Source organism: Anomaloglossus baeobatrachus, chromosome 8 (assembly GCF_048569485.1).
Source record: "Anomaloglossus baeobatrachus isolate aAnoBae1 chromosome 8, aAnoBae1.hap1, whole genome shotgun sequence".
Lineage (NCBI taxonomy): Eukaryota > Metazoa > Chordata > Amphibia > Anura > Aromobatidae > Anomaloglossus > Anomaloglossus baeobatrachus.
In genome coordinates, this window is record NC_134360.1 from 250945518 (window position 1) to 250969043 (window position 23526).

The 23526-nt window shown below is 46.6% G+C and overlaps 1 protein-coding gene across 7 annotated transcripts in view; it reads right to left on the bottom strand.

Moving 5' to 3' along the window:
- LOC142249007 (cytosolic carboxypeptidase 6-like) overlaps nt 1-23526 on the bottom strand; it is a 2064630-nt gene that overhangs the window by 216691 nt on the left and 1824413 nt on the right. For all 7 annotated transcript variants that reach the window (XM_075320539.1, XM_075320540.1, XM_075320543.1 and 4 more), the window contains one exon: nt 3027-3179. In XM_075320539.1, the coding sequence (XP_075176654.1) occupies nt 3027-3179 (153 nt within the window). The remainder of the gene's footprint in view (nt 1-3026; nt 3180-23526) is intronic.

Genomic DNA, 23526 nt, shown 5'->3' on the forward strand with positions numbered 1-23526 from the left:
CTTTTTAAGGGGGAGGAACCTGTCTTCCCATGCAGACTATAGCTTTTTGCTTATCCGGTCAGAGTGCTGTTATGTTCCAGTAACTGGTGATTTACTGCATGTTGCTTGGTGTACTGTGGAATTCCTCCTGTCGTCAGGTTATCTCCTCCCTGCTCTTTATTTCCTTCCTTATCATTTGTTGTCTGATAAATCTGTGTGAGCATGCTAAATAATAGAGTTTTGGTTTCCCCTGTTTGTCCATATCTGTGGGTTCAACCATTCCTATCCCGGCCTTCCCCTGGGGTGGGGGAGAGGGGGTATTAAATCATGGCTGGCCAGTAACAGAGCAAGGAAGGTGGCCCAAGTTTCTTAACCATTTGTCTCCCTTTTGCAGTAGGGCCCCTTAGCTTGAGGGCCAGTCTAGGAGCCCCGGTCCCCTGTTATCCCCTCACACCCCGCAACACAGAGTATCAAGTCTCTTACACAATTTTAAAATGTATTATGCTCACTACCTTCTGCCACCACTAGAGGCAGCATACTGTCACGTCATGGGGTTTAATGCGTACCAGTACACAGTGTGCTCCCTCTAGTGGTGGTTGTGGGAAGCCAGAATGTTATGCATTCAAACTATGTCAACTTGTTGTTGATGTACTGGTCCTGAGGAAGAGGTTTTCACCTCGAAACGCGTAGACCTATGAAATAAAAGAATACTTATCTTCATCAACATCCTACATTTTCATTCAGCTGATGCGCGGTATTAACCCCTTCTCTACCCCATCTTGTATGTTAATTTTATCAATGGTATTGTTCACCGTTTTATCAGATTTTCATCAGTTTCATAAAAGTTTGGTCTAAGTTTCATCAGTTTTTCTCAGGTTAAAATAAATCCTATTTGTGAAAAATGGACTGCGCACAGATGACATCCAAATGATGTCCAATTTTTTCACGGATCCATAGACTTGCATTGCCAATTTGGATCAATAACTACATGTCTCTGTGATTTTTCTTGGACCCATAGGTCTGACAAAAATGTGACCAGACCCATAAACTACACCAGGTACGAATGCTATCCGTGCCAAACACTGATCAAGCTCATACGCGGAAAAACTGACCTCTGCATGAGCCCTAATTCAGACAGGAATTTGTGTCTTGTGTCTGAAAAGAACTTTGAGGTTCTGGCAGCAAATACCCTATGGAAGCATCAATAGGACCGTATTATATTACATTAAAGTTGTAACTCAATATATCTCAACAGTGAAGCACAAATTAGCGGAATCGCAGATTGGTGCATTGGTTTTGGCATCTGTGATATCATGTCCCTTATAATAATAATTTTTATTTCTATAGCGCCAACATATTCCGCAGCGCTTTAGAAACCAGAGGTTCATATAGAAACAAATATAAGTACCGTATTAGTTATAGAAGATACAATAATTAAAGCAAAAATAAAGACATCCCTGCTCATAAGAGCTTACAATGGGGTGAGGTGGGAGTTACACAAGGTCCAAGTGCTTATTTACAATGATGGTAGAGCCATCTCCAAAAAAATGGGGGGGATAGATAAAAGGCTGCATGAACTAGTCATCAGCCTGTCTTTGTACAGAAGAGTTTGAGGGAGAATTAATGTTCTGAGATTAGAGAGGGTGATAGGCTACCCTAAAAACAGTTGTTTCTAAAGAGCATCTGAAGCTGTGCAAGTTGTGTATCCTCCTAGTTTCTTGGGGTAGAGCATTCCAGAGTATTGGTGCAGCTTGGGAGAAGTCTTAGGGGTACTTTGCACGTTGCAACATCGCTACTGTGATATCGTCGGGGTCAAATGAAAAGTGACGCACATCCGGTGCCGGTAACGATGTCACAACGTGTAAAGTCTAGATGCGCCAATAAACGATCACAAAAGCGTCGTAAATCAGAGATCTGTGTAGCGTCGGTCATTTCCATAATGTCGGGACGACCGCTGTTACGATGTTGTTCCTCGTTCCTGCGGCAGCACACATCGCTGTGTATGAAGCCGCAGGTGTGAGGAACATCTCCTTACCTGCCTCCACCGGCTATGCAGAAGGAAGGAGGTGGGCGGGATGTTTACGTCCCGCTCACCTCCGCCCCTCCGCTTCTATTGGCCGCCTGCCGTGTGATGTCGCTGTGACGCCGCATGACCCGCCCCCTTAGGAAGGAGGTGGGTCGTCGGCCAGAACGACGTCGCAGGGCAGGTAAGTGCGTGTGAAGCTGCCGTAGCGATAATGTTCGCTACGGCAGCTATCACAAGATATCGCATGTGTGACGGGGGCGGGGACTATCACGCTCGGCATCACAGCATCGGCTAGCGTTGTCGCAGCGTGCAAAGTACCCCTTAGAGCCAGGAGTGGGAGGTTTGGATTAGTGTGGATGTTCGTCAAAAGTCGAGTGCAAAGCGTAGATAATGGGTAGGGTGATAGACAGAGATGAGGGCGGAGAGGTAGGGGGGTGCCATGTTGTGGAGATATTTGTGGGAAATTGTATTCTATAATGTATGTGCAGCCAGTGCAATGACTGGCACAGAGCAGAAGCATCCGAAACACGATTAGCCAGATAGGTGACCCTGGCTGCTGCATTAAGGATGGACTGTAAAGGAGAGAGTCTAGTTAGGGGGAGACCAATTAATAGAGAGTTACAGTAGTCAAGGTGGGAGTGGATCAGGGCCACGATGACGCTTTTTGTTGTTTTCAAGGTAAGAAAGGGGCAGATTCTAGAGATGTTCTTCAGGTGCATGCGACAAGAGTGGGCCTTTGTAGAACATGTCCATCCGTCCATACTTGACTTGGCCAATCAATGATAGGTGAAACTTGTTTTGGCTGCACAAAGGACTTACCCAATATTAAAGACAGAGGTTTTAATGGTAGAGCTGATCAGTGTAGATGGACAATGTTTTCTAGTAATTTTGATATGTAAAATTCATTAGCACAGTCCCTGTAATATAATCTAGTACACAGAATGGCTGTCTGCTTTTAAGCCAGTATTTAGGCCCTGTTCTGACTGCTCGATGTGGATAAGAACATTGGCAAGATACTTACAAAAGAGAAGTCCTCGGCATTTCGGCAGAGCATCTTCGGAAAAATGGCTTGTCTCTGAAATAGCTCTTCTTGCTCGAAGATATTCCCGTACATGAAACCGTTCATCATGGTGGAATGGGCATGAATGTCTATGTAAAACTCCAAACTGCTCTTCTGTTGGGGCAAAATAAAAAAAATTCCATCAGATCTAGAGATTCGCATCAACATTTCCCAATAAATATAACAGCAATTACAACACACTCCCCATTTAGAGCACCGGGTAATTCAGTGACTTGAAAGCCGATTCACCACTCGCGATCAGCCAATATTTAGCCCCAGTAGTCAGCTGGCAGCCTGCGCCAGAAATGGTACTGCCAACGGCCATGATCTTAGCGGCCCCGACAGCCATAGAGGCAGTCCTACGGTTTTCTGCTCTGACGAAATGGACTCGCGAGTGTTGACAACCTATAAATACCAATCCCCCTTTACACCCCATTATTACTATTGATTGATATATGACGGATGGATCATTTGCCTTTACAGTTTTACTGGAATGCCTAATGGAGCGTGATTTAAGATAGCACATTTGGTTCCTAGTATTACAATTTAAAGGGAACCTGTCACCAGATTTGGCGACTAAAAGCTGCAGCCACCACCACTGAGCTATATTACTATACTATATTCCAGAATAGTGTATATAAGAGCCCATGTCGATGTGTAGAACATAAAAATCCCTTTTACAATACTCACCTAAGGGGCGGTCCGGTCTGAAAGGTGTCGCTGCTCTCCAGTCTGGCACCTCCTTTCTCCGGTCCAGCGCCTCCTCTCTGCAGTGATCGCCGTCCTCTTTCTTCTGAGGAACATATGTATGACACGTCTTACGTCATCCCCACTGGCAGGCATTAAGGTCCTGCGCAGGCGCACTTTGATCTGCCCTGCTCATGGCAGATCAAAGTATTGTAGTGTGCATGCGCGGATGGTCTTTAACCCCTCCTCGTGCCTGCATAGGGCAGATCAAAGTGCACCTGCGCAGGAACCGCAATGTCAGCCTGTGTAGATGAGGTAGGACATGTCATCCAAACTGGCCTGGGTAGACAGAGGATGGAGACCACAGCAGAGAGGAGGTACCGGACTGGAAAGCAGCAACACCCATCGGACCGGACCGCCCCCTAGGGGAGTATTATAAAAGTGATTTTTACATTCTACAGTGTGGCCTGGGCTCTTATATACAATATTCTTGAATGCTGTATAAAAGAGCGCACCTGGTGGTGGCCGCAGCTAATAGTAGCCAAATCTAGCGACAGGTTCCCTTTAAAGGATTGAAATAAACTTTTTCTCTTTGATTCGGTTCAATGTTTTTCGTCTCTACTGATTGTAATTAAGCTTTCTCTGTGATTGGTACATAGTAACTTTTAAAAGATGGTAAAGTAGTAGTAAATCACATGAATTTTCTCATCACTTTCATAACAGTTGCAAATTTACAAGTCACACAAATGATACCACTCAGTGTTTTTTCTATGGAAGCTTCCATCACACATTACTTGCGCAGCTATACCACTAAGTGACCAATTCTACTTCAACGTTAAAGACATTTTCCAGTTATGTTCATTTTAAAGGAGACCTGCCACTAGATCAAAAGTGGCCAATTAATGCTCTTACTTTTTTCACACTGTTCTCCTGAGTAGTTCCCTTTTTATTTTTTTTAAATCCGCTGTACAATTCCAGAGATATTAACTTTTTTATCTAGCTCTACTTTGTATAGTCTTTTCAAAAGGGGCGTGGCTCACATGATTCTCTGGGGGCGTGTCTTTAGTCTTCTCTACATACTTAAACAATAAGCTCCATCTTCTTTTAAAGACCATACAAATTGGATCTACATTTAAAGGCCCATATCTCTGGAACCGTAAGGCGGATTTTAAAGCAACGAAAAGCAAAATTCTCAGGGGAGCATTGTGAATAAAATAAGACAAACAAACTGACCATGCTCCTTCATCATCAGACATGTTAAAGAGCTGAACAGTCTGTGAGAAAGGCTGATAGCAAGTAACTGATCGTTATAAATTAGTAAATCATGTTCCCAACACATTTGTTAATGATGAAATGGATACAATAATTTAAAAATAACAAGAACAGGGGACTTATTACATACTTTAGATAATCCTAAAAATATGCAATTATGGAGCTTCTCTTTAAATAAAACACTTAAATTCTTTACTCTGCGGTCCCCTACACAGTCAGAACTATTCTTAATTTTTTAGGTAATGCTCGTTTTGTTCCGCATATGTTTTTATTAAAATAGACATCCACTCCTGTATAAATAGGTTGATAAATATGCCCCAATTTCCCACATTAATGGGGAAGCTCATAGAAGCAATTTAATAAGAAGTCAGCAGAGGAATACAATCCTGCTGCCCCCTACAGCTTTATTTCCGTGACTTCACCAATAAATAGAGGAAAATGGTACCCGAGCACATTAGGAAGAGAAAAAAACGTCATTACACTCACTAAGAAAATGGGTTAGTGCTTTATCACATGGTATTAGAACGGTTTAATGGTTGCAGGTAATAAAATCTGTCTTCTCCTTTAATTGAAAGTAACCAAATCAATAATATACGGTGATGGCGATCTGTGCGAGACTTACAATAGTGTAGCAATGTAAAAAAGTAGACGTATACTGTATAAGGAGGCATATCGTCTGAAGGCTTTAAGATACGGATGTGTGTAACGAGGGCCGGGCGTATATAACATCTGCAGACTTTCATATACAATATACTCATAGTGAGTCAAACTTTTTAGAGCTCCTGTCATCTAACTGAAAAGGACCTTGTCATCTGACTGAAAAGGACATTGGCATCCAACTGAAGAAGGAAATTTTGAAGTAATATAGTATAACATTACAGATTGGCAAAAAGTGTCAGACAGGACTCTCTTCAGAAATGTGAAAAGAACGTTTTGAAGTAATATAGTATAACAATGTAGGAGGGTGGCAGAGCCCCCTGGAATGTAAAGTATATGGTTATGTAAAGTAAATGTAAACAATGTGTAGTGAAGTTTATTAGTCTGATAGCAAAGTGGGGACTGTTAAGTAAGATGTAGTGTGAGGTGAAGGTTTAAAATGTAATTTATAAGAAGTAATGTAAAGTATAGCAATGTAGATGGACTTTGTTAGTAATAAAAACAGTGAATATTAGGTCTAGCTCACTGGTGGTGGGACAAGTGTTGAGCAGGGTGAGAGACTTCCTGGTTACAAGAGGGAGAGCAGATCAATTAAGGTTCTGCCAGCAGGAAAAAGAAACGATTGGAGTGGGAGAAGTCCAAATACATGGCTTGACAGTTGCACTCAGACCTATGGTTGTCTGGCGCACTATAAAAAACACCACAACAAAGGCGGAACACCAGGGACACTCAAAACAATGATGGGCCCTGGCACTAGGGAGGGTGAAGATGGGACACCTCCTGCACTCATGCGCAGCTGTACCCTGCACTCCTAGCCAGCCCTGTACAGGTTCCACATCTGTTGCCAAGCAGGATACCTGAAACCCTAGGAAAACCCTGCAGTAACCCTGACTAGTGAACTGCCAAGTGAGGATTACTAGTCCCACTGCTGCACTAATACAAAATAAGGGAAAGGTAGACACAGGGGAAAAAAAGGATACAACACAAATTTCACAGCAGCAGCCAGACTCCAAGGCAGCAGACGGATGAGCTCTGGTCAAAACCCCAGCAGCTTGTTCCACCTAGGCAGACCAGGACAAAATGGATTCTATCAACAGCAATGGTTGCTGGGAACTGCCACTACTTAATTGGCGTGGTAACAAAGCAGCAACGAGGACTGCTAGAAAGCTGTTGGCAACAGAACTGATATTAACCCCTAATACACCAAAGAAAATGAAAATACATTAAATCACCAGAGTCTCACAAGGCTAAGGGAGACTCAGGGCCTAATCCTGTCACAAATCTCCTAATATTGGAAGACGTCCGTGACACCTAAGTGCCATGGTAGACCCTGAAAACCTGATGTCAATCCCAAAAGGTCTGGAGCTTGAGGCTCATTCCAGCTGGGCTTGGTGAAGCCACCTGGGCGTGATTCGTAGGGGAGCTGGATCGAGGAAAGCAGGACAATCTAGGGTTACCAAAGACCCATGTAAATCACTCTGAGGGTATTGAAGGAGAGAGGAGAGGTTGCCGCTGCTGAAACGGTAACCTAGGAATAGCGAAGGTGCCACTGCACCCAAAGTGGGAGACCTAGCAGGAAAGAATATCCCAGTCATAGAGGAAGGACATTGAACAACGTGTCTATAATGCAACTAACAGTAAAGACTGTTGTGTTAAAGAGACCCTGGTGTGGTGTGAACTCGGTCTGGCAGCCCCTGTAAGTGTGGACGGGGAGATGGCCGGCGTCCTCCAGGAGGAAGTGCCATGCACCCTACACCACATAGAGAAGCGCACACAAACGGGGAACCGCTAACTGCGGCGTACGAGCGGCCACCGCCCCCATCCTTCAACAAACAGATTGCCAAAAAGTGTCAGAAAGGATTCTCTTCAAAAATCTTCTCCTGGTAATCTTTCTTCTTGGATGCGACACATTATACAGATTTCCAAACTCCCATCCAGGTGCTGATACAAAGCATCTTTTGTTTGCAAATTAAGGTGTCTCACGACCTGATTGGCCAAGGAAGATTGTTGACAGGACTCTGAACCGCATGACTAAACATATAGATAATCAAATGTAAATTAGTGTATAAATAATTGGTCATGTGGAATATATGTAGACTACATATTAGCTGGAAATAGTCGTGACAAATTAGGAAAAGGAGAAAAAACAAACAACCGTCCAATAAATGCAATTAAAGTTCATTTAGAACAGCTACAGATAAATCAACACCACTGGTGTATATATTAAAAACATCCAAAAAATACCAGTACATACGGTAACCGTCCAATGCGGAAATATAATGATCAATAAATACTATGTCATGTATAAGCAACAGCTCAGGGTGTAATATATTAGACGATATAAAAAAATCAGCACAAAAGAGAAAAGGACAATTGTCTCGAGTGCAAGGTGCAAATAAATGTTTCGACTCTCGCCTTCGTCAGGGAGCTAAGTGATGGTGGCTACAACACTTTCTTGCCAAATGGAATTATGGTCATTTTGCTTGAAAACCAAAATTCATGCATTTTGACAAAGCTTAAACCGCTGCGGAAACGCAAGGAAAAATGCAACGTGCGCACGAGCCCTTAAACTCACATGTACTGAAACTGGAGGAAGGTGCCACATCCCCACCGGAGCCCGCTCCTGCGACTTCTGCTCCGATCGCCAGACGACGCTATGCTCCCACTATGGATAGTGCTGGTGATGGGAGAGGAGTCGGTGCCCGTGGCTCTGCGGAGTACAGGCTCCGCTCATCCACTAGGCTGGGTTTCCCTGGACCCTGCAGTACCACTGGCTGACTGTGGGTGGCGTGTGTCTTCCAGCTGAAGTTGCCAACATTCACCTGCAGCCAATGGGAAGATACCACACCCTTCTTATTCCCCCTCGTGTCACATGACCACTGCCAGAGATAGTTCTGTACTCCTGGCTCATGTGCTCTTTGTATGTTGATTCCTGTGCGTTGACCTTTGCTTGTTTTTTGACTACCCTCCTGCCTGTCATTTTTGTACCTTGCTGCCAGTTCCGGATTTGACCTCTGCTTTGTCTCCTCACTACGCCCTTGCCTGCCGATTCGGTTCCTGTTTTGCATCTCCTGGTTTTTGACCCTGCCTGATGACCATGGACTGCAGCCTTCCACAGGTAGTGATCTCTGGGGCTCTGTGTAATTCTAAATCCCTGTATAGGGGTTAAAGGGTTGCGGAGTTCTTGGGGTCCTGCTTTGTGAGCGGCTTTTCTCTAGACTCCCCTTACAGCCAGTCTGAGTCTGTTGCTCCAATCAGGCATTACAGAAGGCACCGCCATCGAAACGTGTTGTTTTTTTCCATCTTTAAACCACCTATACCCATAATGTCAGTATACTATATGCCAGTGTCATGAATTTTTTAATAATAATTTTTTAATAATAATTTTTAATAATTTAATAATTAAATTTTATTTCCTCTGACGGATTCCCAGCGGATTTTTCCTGTTTGTTGTCCACTGATTCTTTTTGATGCACACTACATTGAAGAGTCTATGCAACGTGTTTTCTGCACATACCTACATTTTCACAATCCGAGAACATCCATCTGATGTGTAACGAGCAGATTGATTTTTTCTTTGGGGTAAATATTCGCAGTAAATAACTTAAGAAACCCGAGCGGCAGCTTACAGGAAAAGTTTGCTCCTTCACGGGAGAAGCAATTAAAAATAAGATGAAGCAAAGCATGCTGGAATTAAAAGGGAGAGTGATTGTCATATAATTTGTCTGCGAAGACAAGGAGAAAGTAATAAATTGTTGGCTGGGAACCTGCTGGATGCTGAGAGCTGTCTTTAAAGGGAGATGCGAGCCACCTCCCGCTATGATATTAAACTCATCATTTTCTGCTCTGGAGGTGGAATTCAAAATGATTCAACAGTCGACATCTAAAAAGTCATTTTTTTTCTACTTAATTCCCCGATGTGACTTTTTATGCGCTGACGTGCTGCAGAGATGGGTTTTTTTTTTTTCGTTTTTCTGTAACTCTGTAATTGCCTATGAGATCAGGTGACCCCGTGTACCTAAGAACATTCTTTTTTTTTTCTTCCCACAACTGGTAAAACAAAAGCGGCTTCTCTTCTCCTGCTTTGTCAACAGACGAATGGAAGGCAGCCGCGGCGCGCTGCTGGCAGCTTTAATAGCATTCGCGGCTCCGGTGCGCGCCGTTTCTTTTTTTTTCCCCTTAATGTTAATAATGATCATATTGGACACTGATTCAGATTCCACGTCTTCCGCCGGCTCAGGACATATATCCTGCGGCTTTTAATAAGTCACTTTGCAGCGTGATGTTTTGGTTGTTGGATTGCTGATGCATTTGTATTATTGCTGTTGTTATTATTGTGATTTTTCTTATATTTGATACGTCTGGGTATATTATATAAAGCATTTGCAATAAATATGAAGAGCGTTGAGTCTACTCCTTACTGTATGTCCTTATAAAATGTTGCATTTGGAGGGTCATTTTAATTTTCCTTGTCGGCGGCTCGTATTGAATCACTTCGCTGTGTATCGCCAGGGGAGTCGGCCCGCAGTCCGCTTTGATAAGCCTGCTTTGATGTTAATATTAATAGGTACAGCTCCGCTTGGGTACAGGAAAGATAACCAAGCTGTATTCCCAAAGCTGATGAATGTGGAATTACAGGTATATTTGTAGGAAGATAGAAGGGTCTGAGCAAAAGTGGATCTCATTTGAAGAAGGCTCCTTTCCAATTGGCGATAGACTGTGATGCCACCACCACCACCACAAGGTTTACAAGGTTCAGCTCCAACCGCCTGGACTGTCCATTCTACGTATGTAGGGATCCACTACAATAGGGTTCGAAGCAGGGGCATAACAATCGCGGTCTCTAGGATCGCAACCGGGCCCAAGGGTACTTGGGGCTTGCCGACCCCAGCGCCTGTCTCACCTGGATGTACGTGTAGCACCCAGGGACACTCGGTTCCGGGTAGTACGTGCTGGAATTGTCACGATGGTGGCCGTTACCCGGTTCCGTGCCCTGGGCCCTTTTTGTAATGGGGATATTTACAGGGGATTTGTGAATAAAGTTTATACGCGGTTTTGCAGCTGAATATAGGGAGCCGCCGCTGCAGAATGTCCTTGCTGGGGCTAATGGTATTGGCAACTAGTATGGTAGCCCCTCCGCAAGTAGGGCTTGCCCCAGCAGGTGTATGGTGCAGTGGACGCCGGAAAAAGGAGTCCAGACAGGTATTCAGTGCAACTGGTTTACTCAATTTTGGGGTGCTAACTGGTTGCCCGAGGCCGACTGGTTTCGCCTCCAGGTCCCCGTCGTCCCAGTGCCAGTCTGGTTCTCTGGTACCTTCCTCCCTGCACCTGTCTCTGGTGAGTCCCCATGGTATGGAACACTGGGGGTCCCCAGTCTGTGGTTTGTCCACTTCTGTCCGCCTGATGATAGCGTAAACCCTGTGGGGTTGGAGTCTCTGGTCACCGATTTTCCCTTTGCTACTGAGTCTTCGGATTCTTTAGGGTCAGCAAGGTCCTTGATGGTCCCCTTTGCTGTGCAGGTGTTAACAGGTCGGCTTGAAGCTCTTTCTGTCCTAGGGTCCTGTACCTCGTCGGTGCATAGTTCCGGGAGTACTCCACTGCACTCCACCGGCAACCACTTCTCCTGGGTACCAGGTCACCGTCAATCTGAGTCAGGACGTTGCTCAGTCACACCTTTCACCTTCACTGTCAACTCTAGACTAGACTACTCTCCAAAGTCTGTCCCTCCCAGCTGGTCAACTAGTGTACTGGAGTGGCTCCACCTCTAGGCGGCCATCCATGGTCCCACTGTAGTTAAGTACCATTGTATGGGGGATTGTTGGCAAAAACTGGGATTACCTGGGTTTTTGTTGGTACTGGCACTGGGGTTCTGGGTACCTAAGGGGGAAGGCCTTGCATCCTTGTGGAGATGAAGAACCTTGTAGCACCCTGAGGTGTTCAGGGGCGCTACATATGTCCGAGGGTGCACGTTCTGCTGAAATGCATTGCAGCACAGAGACTCATCAGGTCCCTGCACTGCAATGTGCCAGCTGCCGATTAAGGATAAGAACATTCACTGCTCCCCATGGCCATAATCTCACCCACCACTTTACATTGAAGCAGGTGCTGAGAAGTGGGCAAGATTAGGGGCATGGGAAGCAGTGAATATGCAGGTTTTTTTTAATATCAGCACACATGACCTTCCTGCAGCGTCTGGTCTGTCACGTATGCTGCTATTAAATATCGATATTCACTGCTCCACACGCTGATAATCCCGAGCATGTGGAGCAGCGAATCTCCCGGCAGCTGAGCGTGGTGCAAGTGGGTGAGCATGATAGTGATGTCATGTTCTGCACCACTTACACGCTGAGGTCAGTTGACGGCATGACAGCATGGTAGGAAGATACCCAGGGAGCAGGGGGAAGGTAAGTGTAATCTTTTTTTTTTTTTTACTGAGTGTGGAAGGGGGATCATATGTCTGAGAATGGGGCCATATGCCAGGATGGAGCCATGATGGGGACATATACCAGAATGGAAACATACAGTATATACCAGGATGGGGCCATGATGGGGATATATACCAGGATGGGGACATGTTGGGGTCATATACCAAGATGGGTACAGGATGTGGACATATATACCAGGATATAATCATTATGGGGGTCATACACCAGGATAGGGCCATGATGGGGACATATATATGGATGAGTCCAGGATGTGGACTATATATACCAGGATAGGGCCATGATAGGGACATATATACCCGGATTGGGCCATATATACCAGGATAGGGCCATGATAGGGACATATATACCCGGATTGGGCCATATATACCAGGATAGAGCCATGATGAGGACATATTTACCAGGATGGGGGACACATTTACCAGAAGTGGCTCATGGGGGACGTTAGTACAAGGTGGGGGGGGGGAGTCATTACTACATAATGAAGGGGGAGGGGGGCAACTCATATGTCTTTATAGGATATAGAATTCTCCAATGGCCCATACATCTGATCAACATGCAAGGGGGAGGAGCCAGGCTCAAACTTTGTACTGAGGCCCATTGGACTCTAGTTACGCCACTGTTTCAAAGCACAACCTCTTGCTCTGGGTACAAGCAGGGACATAACGCTCGCGTTCATGGAGGATGTGACCGCAACAGGACAATTGAGGGCATGGGACCCGATGATGCCTATTTCAGGTGGATGTGCGCCTGCATGGTTAGCACTGCAGCCTTGCAGCACTAGAGCTTGGATTCAAATCCCACTAAGGACATCTTCAAGGAGTTTGTATGTTCTCCCCGTATTTGTATGGGTTTCCTCCCACACTCCACAGACTGATAGGAAATTTAGATTGTGAGCTTCAATGGGAACAGGAATGATTTGTAAAGTGCTGTGCAATTAATCGTGCTAAATAAATGAGAAAAGTAAATAAAAATAAATAAATATATTGCAGCACAGAAACCTGCCAAGTCAGTGCACCGCAATACACGCTGCCAGCCAATCACAGGCCAGTAGCTGACGGTGACGTGTAAGTCATAGGCGGTACATAGTAGTGGCATTATGTGTCATGTGGCTGGGTCGTTCCTCCTATGCCAGCTATAGCTTGTCTAAAGGCCGCTTTACACGCTACGATTTATCTGACGATCTCGTTAGCGATGTGACACGCCCAGATCGTAGTTACGCTTTGCCGAGATCGCTCATAGGTCGTTTAGTAGTGGTCACACGTACACATCTCACAAACGACGCAACAGCGATCAGCGATATATTGTTTGACCAATGCGGTCATGTGGATGTTCGTCGTTGGCAGGTGTCAAATGTAGCAATATGTCTGCTGCGTTCCAAAGGACGACCAATATTTTGAAACTGAACGACGCGTCAGCGATCAACGATTTTCAACCTATTTGCAATCGTTCGGAGTCGCACGTGGGTGTCACACGCTACGACGTTGCTAACGATGCCGGATGTGCGTCACGGAAACCATGACCCCGACAATATATCGTCAGATAAATCGTAGCGTGTAACGCCACCTTTAATTTGTCTTGTGTGGTGGCCCTGACTTTTTGGTGCTTGTAGTTCTTGTTGCTTTGTGTGGTTCTAAAGTTTACCCCAGTTGTCTTTTTTAGTTTTCTTCCTGCTCTTGTTTTCCTCCTGAATCTCTTATTGTCCTATTTTAATGGGCATGTCGTGGATGACAGACAGTCATGTGGTTTCTGGCTACAGAAGGTCACAGAGTTTGGCTGCACAAATGCTCCCTGACTTTCTATTGTTCCTGCTGTCACTATTCATTGGTATAGGTAGCCTTGATTCTGGGTTTTCATCTCTTCCCCTTTTGGACCCAGCGGAGCCCTCCTTCCATCCAGCTGCTGATTATCAGTATTCTCCATTTGCTAAAGTATTCCCATCTTCCCTGGACTGGTGCTGATATTATTCAGTTCATTTTAGCTCTGGTTGCAAGCAGGTGGCTTGTACTCCTCTGTGGTATAGTTGCTGTAACTTTGCTGAACATCTGCCTGTGTCATCTGTGGATAAGTAGTTTATGCATTTTTTCCCTGTGTGTCCTCCTTGTGTTTTCTCTAGTTTTTAGTGGGGATGACAAAGGGCTCATCCCACCCAATTCCTATTTAGGGTCCAGCACTTTGGATACCTAAGGTTAGATATCCGGGTCGGCGCATAGGTGAACTTATCAAAGTTGGTGAGGGACCCTAGGGACCAGTGGTAGATTTGTTCTGGCGTCACCATTTCCCTTTCTCATAGACACAGGGTTTCCCTTCCCTTTCGCCGTTCACTTGGTACTTCCCCGTACCTAGCACCTCACCTATCCTGTGTGTGCGTGCAGTATATCAGAGTTTTGGTTCTCCCTTGTCTGTCTTAATCTGTGTATAACATCACACTCCTGCCCCGGGTGGGAGAGGGAGGGGGAAATCAGAATAGGTCTAGCCAGGAGTAGGGCCAGGATTGGGGCTCAGGCATCTCCACCATTAGGAGTATCCCTGAGAGTAGGGATAACATAGCGCCTCCTTAGAATGAAGGACAGCATAAGGGCCTCTATCCCTTGTTATGGGAAGAATAAAAGCAAATATTTCAGCTCACCCCTCTTCACTCCTGTATCCACCGGCAGCGCACGGAAAATGCCCCGGCCCGGACGGGAACTAACAGAATCCAAACAACAAGAATCCAGCGTCCATGGAGAACAGGGAAGAATTAAAAAAGTGAAAATTTTATGTAGTCCATTAAAAACATGGTATAAACAACACACCGGGGGTCACAAGGGAGGAAAAAAAAAACGGACTTATCCAACGCGTTTCAATGCTTATGTCACGAGCGGCGGGGCGCTGCTCTAGACGGGGATCCCGGGAGCGATGACAGGGAGCAGCCGAGATGTTTTTCTCTCCCCTTCGTGGGTAGGGGGATTTGGTGGTCCCGGGGCCCGATGATGGTGACTGAAAGGTGGATGGCGGGGTTTGGTGAGGTGCAGGGTCGCGGGAGGGCAGCGCGGTGCCAGACGGCACGATGGTACTCACTCAGCCAATGACGTAGACGGAGTCTCTGGTAAAACAAATGGCTGGATGGACGGGTCCCGCAGCCGGCTGCGATGGTCACTCCCGGTAGGTTGGCGGTGACTGTCTCTCCCTGCACCTGTGTTGTGTTGTCGGCTCAGATGGCTTCCCACCGGTAGCCCGCTCCCCAGCGGTGTATTTGCCAGAGGAGCCCCTTTTTGCCCGCAGGCTCTGGCCCTGGGAACTCTAGCTGTGGCGGTAGCTGTATTTCCCTTCACGGTTGAGCGGTTGCCTTCAGTCGGGTCTTTGCTGCTGGGAAACCCCGGAGGTTCCCGTCGCTGACGGATTTGACCGGTTTAACGGCGACTCCAAGCCTGGTCGGGGTCCGTAGGCCCTGCCGAATGGTGCTGGCTTCTCTTCGCTCCCCGGTCCGGTACCGATGGGCCACCGCCCGTCCCCGGTCCTTATGGTTGTGCGTCAATCGGCCTCGCCTGCAGACGGTCACCATCGTCTGCCAACCTTGCTGTTTGTGCCCGGGCCACGTACCCGGACACGGCCAGTCTGCTCCACTACCACTTCCCTCAACTCTCAAACTCTTCTCTCTCAAAACTGCCTTCCTTTTCCCGCCTCCAAGACTGTGAACTCCTCGGTGGGTGGGGCCAACCGCCTGGCTCCACCCCACCTGGTGTGGACATCAGCCCCTGGAGGGAGGCAACAAGGATTTGTGTGTGTGACTGATGTGCCTAACCAGGGTGTGGGGTGTGTTGTTGTAGTACCTGTGACGTCCTGGCTTGTCCAGGGTGCCACACTTAGTCATGACTAAGACCTTCAGCTTGAAACGCGATGCATAAGTCTGTGTTTTTTTTGTCCTCCCTTGTGACACCCAGTGTGTTGTTTATACCATGTTTTTAATATCCCTTGTTATCCAACAAGTCACATTGTGACAATACTATTCTACGATAGTGTATTATTATCCCATGTATTATCTCATGCACAGCCTCCTTTATGTGGCTTTGTACAATATTTGTGTGACGCCCTTGACTCTATCAGGGTGTCACAGGGAACTGCACCCCTGTTTCTCCTAGTGCAGAACCCACCCTCCATGGTTCTGGGTTCCTACACACTGGTATTGCTCCTATCAGCACTCAAATCCTAACCACACCTCACACCACACCCTGTCAGACACACCAGTGGGTTGTCTAGGTGGAAAAGGGCCACCCGCCTAGGGGTCAGGCAGACCGGTGGGAGATACTTGGTCAGATCAGTAGTAGCCCTCAAAAAGTGAGGAGCTGAGGGAGTTGTAGCTCTATGTGTGACCTTGGTTGGGTCGCAGATGGTGGTCTGGGACCAGAGGAGTCGGAGACCCGGTCGCAGGGCATTGGAAAGGGTGTACTGACTTAGGTTTGGAGAACAGTCGGCACAAGAACGTCCAGTAACCGGACCGGTACCGAGCACAGCGGGGTACAGGACCCTAGATCGGGGAGTAGCTTCATGCAACCTGATAATTAACCTGTGGAGGATAGTCTCTTTATGAACTTTCCCCAAGAGCTCAGAGAGGCATCAACACAATGAGGGGGATAGGGCTTTCCAGCTTATGCGGCCCACTGAGATCCCAAGTGCCCGCCATCGAGAGCACAGCTCCACTACATATAGGGAGCAGGACCCTGACAGCTTCAGGCCAACGGGTCACTTCTACATTTTTGCAAGGAGGCAGGCTCCAGACCACTAATCAAGACCAGTTGAGACGGATACCCAGACAGGCTCCCCAAAGCGGCAGCGGTACCCAGAGACTTGGTTTACCTCTGTGTCAGAGTCAGCTTAATGATTGCGCTAACATCTACATAGCCTGAGTGAGTATGCTGCCCTTCCTGCGCCCTGCCTGCCTACACAGCCTGCGCAACACCCTGCACCATCCACAAAACCATCCTCCAGAGTCTTGGGGCTTCCCCTACCCGTGGAGGGATTAGCATCTGACTAACCCACTCCATCTCCCCTGGGTACTAACATCAGCAGCGGCAGTACTCCCCTTACCGCAAACTATGGGTGGCGTCACAAACTATCCCTTGTAAATACCTCCCCAACTTTTTAAATCGAGAGGCCGCTGAGCCCCGAGTCCAGGGACGCTTGAGCCACAGGAAACCTTGGATCCGAGCAGTCCGACTGCTGGAGGGGGCGGCACAATTGCTTGTGCAGCTCAGAAAAAATGTAACAAAAATGAGTCTAAAAAAAAATCAAAAACTACAATAAAAATAATGATAATTACAAAATACGGATTTAAGCTATTGAACATGGAATGTTGAAGCTTTTTTCTATATTCGGCTACATAGTTTGCAGCATCGTGTCCTCCTTTATTGATATACTAGCTGTACTACCCGGCTTCGCCCGGGTTAATAACTGCTGTTAACAAAATAGAATGTATTAACAAAAATGTATTCTGCACACAAAAACCACAAAACAAATAGATAGAAATGTAATTATAATGTCTGTCTCCCCCTCTGTATCTCTCTCTGTCTCTTTCTCTATCTCTTTGTCTGTCTCTTTCCCTGTCTGTCTCTGACTGTCTCTTTCTCCATCTGTCTCAATCTCTTTCCCTGTCTGTCTATCTATCTCTTTCCCTGTCTGTCTATCTATCTCTGTCACTTTCCCTGTTTTTCTTTCACTATCTGTCTCTTTCCCTCTCTTTCCCTGTGTCTCTTTCCCTGTCTGTCTCTTTCCCTCTCTTTCCCTGTGTCTCTTTCCCTCTCTTTCCCTGTGTCTCTTTCCCTCTCTTTCCCTGTCTCTCTCTTTCCCTGTCTGTCTCTTTGTCTGTGTCTGTCTCTTTGTGTCTGCCTCTTTCCCTGTCTGTCTGTTTCTTACCCTGTCTGTGTCTGCCTCTTTCTCTGTCTGTGCCTGTCTCTTTCCCTGGCTGCATTGTGACATGCCAACATTCCATATAAGGGCGTGGCTGCGCATTCTTCTGAAGTTCTGGCTGCACTGTGGCTCCCAGAGGTTTTTTGGCGAATAACTGTAAAGCACGGGGTTAAAATTTTCCCTCAAAACATAGCCTATGACGCTCTAGGGGTCCAGACGTGTGAGTGTGCAAAATTTTGTGGCTGTAGCTGCGACGGTGCAGATGCCAATCCCGGACACACACACACACACACACACACACACACACACACACACACACACACACATTCAGCTTTATATATTAGATTTCTACATTTTGCCTTTGTATCGTCGGCATTGTCTCTTGTTTTGTTACCGTGGACGGGTTACACATTGTTCCTCCGCGTGACTCACTCGTCTGGGAGACGGATCTCTCCACGCGGCTGAGTTACACTGTCGTGAAAATAATACATTATGACATATTAAATAGAAGCTGGCCGCTGATTGGATAATTATTCCTCCGCTTCCTTCGTTAGGCTCCTTCTGTTTTCTAATTCGTACACAAACATTACTCCGATACTCCCAGACAATTCTATTACTCCTCACCACGGCAAAGCCATATTTAAAGTAATAAATTTAATCTTGGTAAGTGTTATCGTAAGACGCGGCACGATAAGGTTAGGAATGGAGGTCACCGCTCAGGGACATCCATTTATCTGGATAAAGAATATAACATTAAACTGTCTTCTCTATAGACATAGCGTAATTATAGAATATATTGAAACCAGTCAAATGACGTGTCTGGGATGAGAGAGCATCTGATGTGGGTGGGGAGAGGAGCGACTCCAGAGCTGCTGAATGTAACGCATTCTACTTATTTCATCCAACTTTGGTAAAGGGATGTTGCATCACTGATTGCTAAATGTAGAAATTAATGTCTCACCGTATTATTACCGCCGTGTCCTGCCTGACTGCGCCTTCATTAAAATGAATGGGAGGAGGAGGAGTCGCATTCATCCGAGGCGCGAGTTGGCTGTCATGTGGGCATTCACACTTCAATAAATCGGCCATCCCCTTTGTACTTATTTATAGCGTATCTGTCATTTCACTCCAAACCAGTGAACCTTTCCGATTCTCATACTCTTACGACTTACAATCCACTCCATGTCAACAGGCTATTCTACATAAGCAGAGTTCTGCCAGCACTATAGGTTCTGGAATATTCTTTCCCCTTTGCTTTCCAATATGCATTGCTCGCAACATTCTCTAAACCAGTGAACCTTTCCAATTCTCATGTTTTTACAACTTACAATTCACTCTTGCAGGCTATTCCTCGTAATCAGATTTCTGCCAGCACTATAGGTTCTGGAATGTTCTTTCCCACTTGCTTTCCAATATGCATTGCTCGCAACATTTAACTCTAAACCAGTGAACGTTTCCGATTCTCATACTTTTACAACTTACAGTTCACTCCTGCAGGCTATTCCTCATAATCAGATTTCTGCCAGCACTATAGGTTCTGGAATGTTCTTTCCCCCTTGCTTTCCAATATGCATTGCTCGCAATATTTCACTCCAAAATCAGTGAACGTTTCTGATTCTCATGCTCTGTAACTTACAATCCACTCCTTGTTAGCAGGCTATTCCTAATAATCAGATTTCTGCCAGAACAATAGGTTCTGGAATGTTCTTTCCCCCTTGCTTTCCAATATGCATTGCTCGCAACATTTAACTCTAAACCAGTGAACGTTTCCGATTCTCATACTTTTACAACTTACAGTTCACTCCTGCAGGCTATTCCTCATAATCAGATTTCTGCCAGCACTATAGGTTCTGGAATGTTCTTTCCCCCTTGCTTTCCAATATGCATTGCTCGCAATATTTCACTCCAAAATCAGTGAACGTTTCTGATTCTCATGCTCTGTAACTTACAATCCACTCCTTGTTAGCAGGCTATTCCTAATAATCAGATTTCTGCCAGAACAATAGGTTCTGGAATGTTCTTTCCCCCTTGCTTTCCAATATGCATTGCTCGCAACATTTAACTCTAAACCAGTGAACGTTTCCGATTCTCATGCTTTTACAACTTACAATTCACTCCTGCAGGCTATTCCTCGTAATCAGATTTCTGCCAGCATGTCACGCTCCCGATGCCTTGGGCACCGCTCCTTACCTATGGAGCCGGTCTCACCATCGCACCACCGCTCCGTACCTACTGAGCCAGTCGCACCTGCATCGCACCACCGCTCTGTACCCACTGATCCAGCCTCGCCAGCGTACCACCGCTCCTTCCTCACTGGTCCTGTTCACGCGTCCACCGGTCACATCTGCCGCTCCCGCTCATGCTCCCCTGAGTCCTGTTCCTGGTCTCAGGAGTCTGATTTTGACTAATGCTCTGTATAGGACCGGGCCGCGCCCACTCACCTGGTCTTATAGGCCCAGCACACCTGCAGCAGGAAATGACCTGAGGTTGTGCTGGGTATATGAGACCCGCCTCTTCATGTGGGCGGGGCCTGATCATCGCATGTGTTTCTATGCCTTGTCTTGTGAGCTAGGTGCGGCGTTCATCATCCATTGCCACATAGGCAGATGCCCAGGTCAACTACACAGCAACATCAATAATGACCAGGAACTCCACATTGGAGGAATAATTGTACCCAGGGGTTGGATATAATAAACAGGCATCCTCTTATCCCGGCCTCACAGGCACATGCCTACTAGCTCCCACAAAGCCTCTTATATATAATGATTGAGGATTCCTCATTGAAGGACGGATTTAATTCCCTGATTTGTTTGGATATAATTCTATCATACATATGATTCCAAATGTTTGGACAGCCCCTGAGGAACCTCCGTCTGATTGAAAGTCCTGGAGGGGAAACGCGTCGGGCAGAGAACCGCCTAGGGCGGTGAAGGACGAGCTATTATGCTGCCATATTGATGAACTATTGATGAATTGTGGCATAGTAAAATGACTGCACCCTAGAAAATTTGAGTAGCACTGTACCCCAGATGGAATATAAAAACAAAAAATACTGGCTTTACTGATACCATCATGACTACATGGTGAGAGGCATGAGTGAGAACCACTGTAATTTTTGTAAGGCCCCTCACCAAGGATAGCAGCACGCATTAGTGGACAGTAAAGGGTCAATTAGGATCAGTCAACGTGGAGTGGGGGCACCACGGCGTTATATACTAGGGTGCCGACCCCCACTGGTAGGAAGGGGGAGAATAGGGAAGGTGCCCAAGAACTCTCCTCTGACCATAAACTATGCACCAACGGATTGGATTTTAACCAATTGTTCTGAATAAAATTTATACTTTTATATAAAATAATGAAGGGGTTGTTCGTTTTGGTTTAAATAGTTGATTATACCCCTATCGAAAAGAAAAATCCTTTTTTGAGGTTCTGCTTGTGAGCTGGTGCTCAGGTCTTCTTGTTCCTGTATTACTGCCTTAAAGTCCGCTGTGACCCTAGTGACCTGGTCCTGTCTTTCCTCCCTGATACCTGCACCCGTTCCTGTACTGTCCTATGGGACTCCATGACCCTGGTGACCTGGTTCTTCCCGTTCCTGCCATGTTAGTGCTCCAGCTACCGAGTACCCTGCCCTCCAGGTGGGGTGCTCGGTCCAGTGGATCCACCTCCTGGGCCTCACACAGCACTCTAGGTTCTGGGATGTTCTTTCCCCCTTTCTTTCCAATATGCATTGCTCGCAACATTTCACTCTAAAGCCCGCTTTACACGCTGCAATGTATCTTACAATGTGTCGGCGGGGTCACGTCATAAGTGACGCACATCCGGCATCGTAAGTACATTGCAGTGTGTGACAGCTACGTGCGATTGAACGAAAATCCGTTCATCACATGCACGTCGTCCATTCCTCATGAATTGCACGTCAGATTGTTCATCGTACCCGGGGTAGCGCACATCGCAGTGTGTGACACCCCGGGAACAATGAACAGATCTTACCTGCGGCTCCCGGCCGGCAATGCGGAAGGAAGGAGGTGGGCGGGATGTTTACGTCCCGCTCAGCTCCGCCCCTCCGCTTCTATTGGCCGGCTGCCGCGTGACGTCGATGTGACGCCGAACGTCCCTCCCACTCCAGGAAGTGGACGTTCGCCGCCCACATCGAAGTCGTGTAGATGGGTAAGTACGTGTGACGGGGGTTAATCGTTTGTGTGGCACATTCAACAAATTGAACGTGCCGCACATACGATGGGGGCGTTGCAAATCGCATTCGATATCGTATGCGAAATTGCAACGTGGAAAGCAGGCTTAAACCAGTGAACTTTACAGATTCTCATGCTTTTACAACTTATAATTCACTCCTGCAGGCTATTCCTCATAATCAGATTTCTGCCAGCACTATAGGTTCTGGAATGTTCTTTGCCCTTTGCTTTCCAATATGCATTGCTCGCAACATTTCACTCTAAACCAGTGAACGTTTCCGATTCTCATGCTCTTACACCTTATAATCTACTCCTTGTCAGCAGACTATTCTACAGTCATGGCCACAAGTTTTGAGAATGACACCAAAATGATATTTTCACATGATCTGTTGCCCTCTGGTTTTTAATTGTTTGTCTGATGTTTACATCACATACAGAAATATAATTGCAATCATATTATGAGACCAAAAGGTTCTATTGACAGTTAGAATGAGTTAATGCAGCAAGTCAATATTTGCAGTGTTGCCCCTTCTTCTTCAGGACCTCTGCAATTCTCCCTGGCATGCTATCAATCATCTTCTGGAGCAAATCCTGACTGATCGCGGTCCATTCTTGCATAAGCAATGCTTGCATTTTGCCAGAATTTGTTGGTTTTTGTTTGTCCACCCGTCTCTTGATGATTGCCCACAAGTTCTCAATGGGATTAAGATCTGGGGAGTTTCCAGGCCATGGACCCAAAATCTCTATGTTTTGTTCCATGAGCCATTTAGTGATCCCCTTTGCTTTATGGCAAGGTGCTCCATCATGCTGGAAAAGGCATTGTTGGGGCCAAACTGCTCTTGGACAGTTGGGAGAAGTTGCTCTAGGAGGACATTCTGGTACCATTCTTTTTTTCATGGCTGTGTTTTTAGGCCAGACTGTGAGTGGTGCGATTCCCTTGGCTGAGAAGCAGCCCCACACATGAATGGTTTCAGGATGCTTAACAGTTGGCATGAGACAAGACTGGTGGAGTGTCACGGGCGGCGGGGCGCTGCGCTTGCTAACACTCGGGTCCGGCGCTGCTGCAATGGTGGCTCGAGTGGTGGGCTGGATCCGGGGACTCGAGCGGCGATCCTCGCCCGTGAGTGAAAGGGGGTAGTTTGGTTTGGGGATTTGGTCCGTGACGCCACCCATGGGTTGTGGTGAGGTTGGGCACCACCGCTGCTGGTAACGGGGATCCCGGGAGCGATGGCAGGGAGCAGCTGGGATGTTGTTTCCCCCCTCCGTGGGTAGGGGTTGGTGGTCCCGGGGCCCGGTGAGGTGACGGGGAGGCAGGGTCGGGAAGGT